Source organism: Hermetia illucens, chromosome 1 (genome assembly GCF_905115235.1).
Source record: "Hermetia illucens chromosome 1, iHerIll2.2.curated.20191125, whole genome shotgun sequence".
Lineage (NCBI taxonomy): Eukaryota > Metazoa > Arthropoda > Insecta > Diptera > Stratiomyidae > Hermetia > Hermetia illucens.
This window is the reverse complement of record NC_051849.1, coordinates 150103431-150112254: the sequence shown is the minus strand read 5'-3', so window position 1 is coordinate 150112254 and position 8824 is coordinate 150103431. Positions and strand designations below refer to the sequence as shown.

General features: G+C 36.4%; 1 protein-coding gene across 5 annotated transcripts in view; it reads right to left on the bottom strand.

The window, feature by feature from the left end:
• LOC119647473 (phosphatidylinositol 3,4,5-trisphosphate 3-phosphatase and dual-specificity protein phosphatase PTEN) overlaps window positions 1–8824 on the bottom strand; it is an 88324-nt gene that overhangs the window by 37136 nt on the left and 42364 nt on the right. For all 5 annotated transcript variants that reach the window (XM_038048443.1, XM_038048415.1, XM_038048451.1 and 2 more), the window contains exons 2-8: window positions 5648–6170; window positions 5161–5330; window positions 1604–1748; window positions 1308–1495; window positions 1160–1246; window positions 918–1092; window positions 745–854 (exon numbers count right to left, since the gene is read on the bottom strand). In XM_038048443.1, coding sequence (XP_037904371.1) covers window positions 745–854; window positions 918–1092; window positions 1160–1246; window positions 1308–1495; window positions 1604–1748; window positions 5161–5330; window positions 5648–5747 — 975 coding nt within the window. In that variant the 5' untranslated portion in view covers window positions 5748–6170. The remainder of the gene's footprint in view (window positions 1–744; window positions 855–917; window positions 1093–1159; window positions 1247–1307; window positions 1496–1603; window positions 1749–5160; window positions 5331–5647; window positions 6171–8824) is intronic.

Here is an 8824-nt window from a genome sequence, read left to right as displayed (position 1 = left end):
CTTTGAAAACTATTGATTTATGTCATATATGGCTTCAAGAAAATAACGCAATGGCACACACACCAGCTATTAACATCAAAGTTGCAAGCAAACATTTGCCAACATATTGGAAGGAAAAGTCCTCACCGAAGTAATAGCGAACACAATGTACAGGTAAAGAATTTCCGATAAAAATTCTTCTCCCTTAACCTAAACATCAAAATAAGTTGAAATACAATATGATTCGCAAAATGTTTAAAAGTGCATAGGCGGTCATTTACCATTCAATTGGGGAGCTTGGATCCTCCAAACTTTTAACATTTCAAATTGAGATAATTCGCTGTAATTCGAAAATAACACCTGAAAGAGGCGAAAATACTATCAACGCTGACAGATTATATTTCATGTTACACCGATCAACGCCATATCTGGTAAATATTTCTATGGAAACAACAATATTACTGTTCAGATTTATATATTTTTGTGCCCGTTAGCACCCTAGGCTGTCATAACGGAAGTTGGCGGTTCGAATCTCAACGGTAGCAGAGAGATTTGTATCGTGACTGGATGGCGGATACCAATCAGGTACTCAGGAATATCACAGTAATAATCCCAGATGGCCGCAGCGCTGACCACATTCCCTCCTAGTGTACCATTGCGGCCTCGAATGAAGTGTTCATAATTTAAGGCCTAGATGCAATTATTATTCTATTTACGTCGAGCAAGCAACCTATATATTTGCTATAATCATATATTTTCACATACCTTAAAATCTTGCGGAACAGTTTTATGTTCAGTATCCTTATGTGCATCATCAAGCTCATGTTTTGAAAGTTCGTAGACAAATTTCTTTTCACTTCCGTCATCTTCATAAGCTAAACAACGAGGAAAAAATATATCAACATTTACTCTACTCGACAAACAAAAAAGTTACTTACCAGCAGCTTTATCACCTATAAAAAATGTATTAAACCAAAAATGGAAATAGCGTTCTTTCCTTTTCATAACTTTACGATAAACTTCTATTTTAACATCACCCGTCAAAGGTATACAGCGATCGTTTATTTCTATTATTTGAGTCTTACGAAAATTAAGAGTAATATTAGTTGATTCCTGTAATTCACAAAAATATCCAGGTTAGTCTCAAACTTGGGAAATTTCAAACAAAAGTTGTACATACCGCGTCATCTGATCGTGGATGCGGATATATACTACAGTGAATATTATCTTGATTAGATAATTGAGGGAAAAATCTAATTTCACAAATCTGTAATGAAAAAATAATAGTTTACTACAAAAAGTATGTCACAACAGAATGAGAACATTACTTGAAGGGTTCGTTCTTCATATGGCTGCCCGGAATTTACTAATTTTGCATAATATTCGACATATCGTCTTTGGGACGGTATTGTAACACCTTTTTTATTCTTAGTTCGTTTTTCGTCGTAATAGGTCAGTGCACTCTCAGCAGTTGTTTTCATGTGGCAATGTAACAAATAGCAACAGATCATAGTGCCTACGATATAAAAAAAAATATTTTTTCACCATTTCACAACCAACATTTCACATGGAACTCTAGCAAATTATCACAATTTATTTGAGATACATAGCACTTCGTACTTACCTGTTCGACCTTTTCCTGCCTTACAATGCACAGCCGCAACATTATCCTTATCTGCTTTTAACCAAGCATCTACATCATCACAGAATTCTTTTATCAATGTAACTGGTGGCGGATTGTGATCATCAAACGGATACAAAGCAACTCTCTGGAATGGAATAAACAAATGTTCTTAATAATGTCAGTCAATTTGTTAGCTTCAAAGTTTCAGTTAAACTATCTAGAACTAAAGCAATCCTATTTTGCATAAAATTTGGTTCCTCTCCCTTAATTTTCTTTGCTGCAAAGACACTTGTGTAGTTTGTAGTTTATACCAGATCATCAATAAGGATTAGCTAGTTTCTTGCTCTTAAGCATAATGTACTGTTTTAGATAAAATAGTTCACGAGCACCCCAGGTAGCATTCTAGAAATTTGCAAAAAGTGCTGGACATCCTTCTACCTAATAACGTTAGCCTGCAAAATATGCCAATCGGCCCTAGACATGGGCACTAGCTACCTAATTAGCCTGGAGCTGTACCATTACTACTGTCACTTCAGGAATATCTGAAGTCATACTGAGCGTAATGTAAACACATTCGGAGTTCACCAGGATCGCATCTTACCACCAATACACGTCATCTTTTTAATCGCACCAATTTTGGGAAACTACTTATCCCTTCTGTTGAGTGCACAGACCACTTTCTTTAGGAGAATACCCAATTTCAAAAAAATGTTTGACGACAGTCGCGTTCATCAGTGACGAAACGAACTCGTCAGACACTCCCTCAACTCTGCCCCGCGGAGGGGCTACAGGTGTTGTTGACTCTGAATGTTTAAATACAAAAAAAAAACAAGAGTATAAATTAGAACGACCAAGCACCATCGATTTGAAATATTGGCTGGTCTAAGTCGGGACTATAACTCCATTTTTGTTATGAATCTAATGGTTCTGAGCTCGCTACATTCTCAATCTTCTGACTGCATTAATGCGCAGAACATTAGGAGCATCGAACAATATGTAGACTCGAACCTCTATAAGTCGAAATTGCTCTAAGCCGAATTAGCTAGAACTTTTCGACCTTTCATCGGCGTTCCCGTCGCCTTAAAATTCGATATACACCTAACTCGAATTTCTTTAAGTTGAAACATCTTGTAAATTTTGGGAAATACTTCATACATTTTAGTTCCTTTAAGTTGAAATCGAAGGGTCGAACAAACATGAAACACAGAAATTTCAATGAAACAATAGTGGGGTCCGTACTATTTTCACCTCGGTCCCAGATTCTGTGCATAATTTTCACTGCAAACCCAGATTACCCAGATTTCTGGATCCCTCGCTGTACTAATTTTGAACATAAAGTGTCTATTTGGAATGGTTGTATCCAGAATACTAGTGCTCCGCTAGTCAATTTCAAATTTCCCTTAGTTTAGTTTAGTGCGGGGCACGACCACAAACACTAAAACCTTTCGTTAGACCCATTGTAATATCCCCAGAAATCGCCTATTCGATAGCTTCCCGCCATCGGTGTTCGCAAGCTTCTGCGAATCTTAGAACGATCTCCAGAAGCAGATAGTGTGATTCTTTGTTGAGGAAAGCCTTCCCAAAATATTTTCGCCTGAGGTCTGAGGAGGTCGGGCAGCTACATAAGAACTTCAGGGTCGTTTTCCCCTTCTCCTCACAGGCCACCACCCCTTTTTTCCATATGGTAGTTTAAGGAGCACTGTCCCATTAAAAGCTCTATTTGAGTTTTCATGTCCCACTTCCTAAAGGACAACGAAAATGCCGCTCTAGCGACCCCGGATTCTTTTCCTTTCCTTTTTTCGAGAGGTCAGGCCAGTTTCATAATCGGATTTCATGAAAACACCCCTGCAGTCGATTCGTTTCCGTGATTGACCCGTCGGTGAAAATTTTTCGGTCTGTAATCCCAAGACTCGTGAGCATTTATTGACCACTGTTCTCTTTTCGTGATTACGACAGAGCACGTCTTTTCACAGATAATATGATCGACCGGAATCAAAGCTACCTGATGTTTGTAAAGGAATTTCCAAATGGACGCATGACCATATGATTGGCCACCTTTTCGTTCGCCGTTAACTGCTTTCCGTTATATTTTCAGGTGAGTGGGGGGACAGATTTAGGATAGCTTTGAATGCCGTAGTCCAGTCTTCCTTACGTTTATCGTGGATCCCCTGCAGAGGCACCAACTGTAGAGTATAAAAATTGAATTCAAGCGATCACATACTGCCGATAATTCAAATAGGTAGTTCAGTTTAGTAAGAAGAGACAATCACTCCATAGGCAGACCAATATTGAACGGAGGAAGCCCTAGAGTTCGCAAAAAGCAATTCTTTGAAACCCCACGTTTGCTGATTCCCGCCACCATGTTTGACGGTTCCAGTTCCGTATTGGCTTGCCTGTCGTATTTACTTTTGTCAAACTACAGAACTGAATACCAAAAGTCTAAGATTTTTATAGCACGTTCTTACACAAGGGTAGGCTGTTTTGTCGGTTATTTTCAGAGATGAACGGTTCATTTCTACATGGATGACTATAAAACTTCGCTACACACAATACTCTGCCTATGTTCTAAGAGTGAAACTATCTGCCCGTGCAGATGTCCCGTCATCTGCCCCCAATGTGATGTTATTTTTTAACGGATATTTCTTTGAATTGCAAATGACGGCGCATTATTTTCGAGTTACCATCTTGCGCATTTGGTCATTCCACTTTATGTCGAACTTAGTGGGCAATTTTATACCTTTTGTGACGCTTTGGACTTGGAATTCACCGAAACCTAACCTGTTTTGAGATTTTACGGAAATTTTGACCTATTTCACGAAGTGATCACAGCGTAACATTACCAATTCAGATTTTTGGTCATTTGGTCATTCACTAAAACGTGATATTAGAAAATATTAAGTTCCTTTCAGTTTATGTTAAACAATACTGAAAAGTATCTATTTAACTAAACAAGTGAAAATGAGAAAAGAAATATTAAATTTGTTACTTTTCTTAACAAAAAGACAACACGGGATGCAACGTATAAAGTTCCAATCGAATTACATATGCATATGCGCCTTTTTCGATAACACTGTCAGTTTGCCCATAAACGAACAACCTTAGTTAACAATATAAATATAACGAAAAAATCATACAGAGACATCTCACAGGAAATCACAGAGGGCAACTAATCAAAACACGAGGCTTTCAATGAAAACAAAAAATATTCTAATCTCTCCGAACAGTCAGTTCAGGTATGCGGTATCCAAACCCGTGTTGTTGGCCACTCCTGTAGGGTCATCAATATTTTCATGTGGTTGGTAAAAGTTAGTCTCTTTTAAAATATCCCGTCATAATCAGGTCATTTCGAATAGTATCCCTTAAATCGTTTCATGCCACCCAATCAATCCAACGTCAACATTTTTAAAATTCTGCATACCATTCAATCAACAATGATTGAGGAGGTCAGTGTTCTCCACTTAATTAATTTATTCAAATATTCTTCCTTTTACCAGTACATAACAGAAATAAAACAAAAATTTTTGCTGAAATTCTAACAACTGTAAAAATCAACTTACCCCATGAAATCTATTTCCATCATAATGACGTTCTGAACATAAATTATAAATCTTATAGTGGTCTTTATGTTTCTCCTCGAGAAAATGATAAACGTGTTCAATTTTATTTCGAAAAATACTTTCAATATTTTCGGCTGGATATCCCATTGCAATTAATCTGTCACTAACGTCTGAGGGATAAAAAGACAAAATTGATTAGATATGCAATATTAAATTTAATATAGTAATAGAGTGTACAGAGTAATGCGCCTTGGAAAACATGGTGCTTAGTTCAAGCTTAAAGTTTCATATTTATTAAAACTATGTTAATCTTAAAGCAAATTCGATAAAGCGGTTGCCTTGCTTCGCTAGGGAGTTAAGTATATCCGAGTTTAAGTGAAGGCTTCACTTTCAGTAACAATACGATAATAAAAGTGTAAACTATTGGGATCAGTATCATTAAGGACGTATCACTGCATACACATAATCAATATAAATGTATACTTACATGCTAAATCTAAATCGTAGCCATTCTCCTGATAACGGATACGTTTTTTGCTTACCACTCCGCGTACTGCATTGGTCATTACTGAGATAGTATTCGCCATCTTAGAAAAAGACCGCTTTTTTCTAATATTACTACGACGGTAAGCAAATGAAATTAAAACGAAGAAATGGTAGTGTAGAAGCACACTCCCCTCTTTTCTCAAGTAGATATCAGTGTAACATGTATACTATGATTTTTTGACACGGAATCAAAGTTTTTGTCACTGCTGCTAGAACGAATTGGCAGCATATGTCTTCTTCTGTATTTTCCAATATGGGATTTCGAACTTGAATTATTGGTATCGTCCGTTGCTGAGAGAACTTTTGCAGCATTTGTCCTCTCGAGTGTTTTATAAGAAAATAACTTTCGACTGAATTTCATTTGTATCGTTAGAATGCTGCTGCTACCACAATTTTCTGTTGTATAGTTCATAAAGGTGATTGCTCCTCGATAAAAATCTCCTTTAACGTCTTGGATTACATATCTGTAAGAAAATAAGGAAAAATGCATCATTCTTCTTGTCAACACTTAAATTCAACACATAAATTATTAAGCTCTTCATAGCGTCAACTAAAACGCTCCGTTCTCAATTATAATGAACTAAAAAGTACAGAAATAAGATGATCCGATGACAGTCAACTACTACTTAAAATATAGCTTGAAATTGTTCTCTCTCCCACATTAGATGAAAATAATTCGAAAGTTTGGATATGGATTTATTGTATGTTATTAGGTTGGATGAATTTATAATAAAATACTTAATTTAGATCTTGCTGCTAATAATCAAACGGTTTAGCCATATCAACAATGGACTATTCTGAAAGCATTTCCAATCTCAACGATTCAATGAAATTAAGGTAATATTTCTGTATAAAATGACATAAAAGACAACGAGGAACAAATTCTGAACAGTTGTAAATGTCAAAAATTCTGCCGAAATGTTTTGCATTCCCAACCTGCTGTCATTAATATAGTAGAATCCCAATAATTCGTATGGTCAAAGGACTGACGATTTGGTACAAAATATCGAGATTACCAATTATCGCAAGTGCAAAATAAAGAAAATTGACTTTGAGGATCAGTAAATTGGAACGAATTAGCCGGAAATACGAACAATCGATGTACGAATCGGTATTCTACTAAAAATACTAAAACTTACACACACATTCTATGTGAAGTCTCCTTGAAAAGGTTGAATGAAATTTCATTTTTTTCTTAATCAACAAACGATAATTTGGTAACACCTAAATTCCAAAAATTTGCTTAAATAGGTCGATTTTTCAGAAAAATTTTAAATCACCCCCAAATGTATATTAATTTCTTGAATGAAGTTTCGATACATAAAAACCACTTCACATAAGGGATCTAATAGCATTGCATTGCTCCATCCCCCCATTTTTTTCATTCACAACAATGGGCTATTACGATAGACTTCTCGGAAATGTATACCACCCAAAATTATGTTTTAGAAAAATCTTCCAAAATTCTACAATATATATTAAAGTAAAAACCAGACTGACTTTTCCTGCTTGATTGTTTTTATTTTACCCGCACGGTGATGATTGAGATATGAATAACATGAAACTAATTTCGGTTAATAATTTGCATAACTAGCCTGCCCAGGTTAGAAGCATCTCAACAATTTGAAACTGTCAGGACGTGTGTGAAAATTCTCCTGTGTAGATATTTCAAAACCAGACCCCTGCCTCCATAATTCAACTATAAAATATCACTTGACAACGATCATCTTTCAGTTATAAGAAATCTAAAGTTCTGCATGTGGACTAATACATGAAAGCCGTTTAGGCATGGCTTGTCATCGGACAATGACCTTGTATTGCGGTGTCATTTTCATTCAAGATCTAAGATATCTTTATTTGACGGTATCTCGCAAAAAAGTGCAAAATTTCTCAATTGATAAGGTGCTGGCCTTAAAATTAGAACGCATAATGGCGACTCTCTCAGTGTGCGCGACTAACTCACTCGCTGATAGTGATAGCAGCGGTTCTGCATGCCACTCATAAACACTTTGGCTATGATTGTATCACTCTGTATATATATTTACATTTATTCGCCTTTAATCTTACCCGGTTTTTAAAAGACCTCTTCTCGTATATATTTTTGCACACTACAGTCAATACTTGGGGAAAACGAGGGAATATGCAGAGGGCGTGATATTTGGATTATCACAGTGGGAAATACACACTGAGCACGAACGTACGTGCGAAATATGAAGTATGCATTTGCGTTCAGTAGGTACTGAGTTATCAGATACTCAATTCGAACGCAGGGGACACGTATTTGATGCAAATTCCCGGAAATCATTTTGTACAAATAAAAGATAAAATTTGGAAATTAAATAAAATTTTTATGAAATATGGAGCACATTCGCAAACTTTAAAATATGTAAATTATTTACTTTACTCTAAGATAAAAGTAAGTAAATAAATTAATGAACTTGGTTGCAGTTTTCATAAACTTACAGCTTTGGCCAGCGAAAAATTGTTAAGGGAAAGACAATCCTAGAGAATAAACCGAATCAATAGAAACTTATACAGACTAAAATCCTGGAATCTGCAACCCGCACATAAACGCGGAAGATTCCGATTTTTTTCTCATCGGGACGGCATATTACATACATCAGAGCAGGCCAAACCTTGAAATTGAGAGGCAACGAGATCATGTATGTAGCACATTCACACTTTGCTAAAAGCGAAGAATGGAGTCGCATTTATTATCAACAGATTATAGTATTCGACACTCCCACTCCCTGTCCTACCGTGATTCTGATCACAAAATTTGAAAGGTACTAGATATATCAAAACTTCGCAGGGGGACTCCCAACGTCTAGAGGCCTACACACTGCTCTACGCAGATGAATAATCGCATCCTATAGAACGGTCTACGGCTAAAATATACATCCGACCCCAAGGAAACTTACTTACGATCACTATTATCGACAGCATTGTGTCAAGAATTGAGTAGTCAAAATATAGTTGATCACGTATCACGTTTAACCTGAACGAAGTCGACCTTCACAACTATCGCATCCTTTGCGATCGAGGTATCTAGGGAAATTTCAAACCAATAAATCTACTGTACCGTCGTTTGGCCGACCGGAACATCATTGGTTTAATA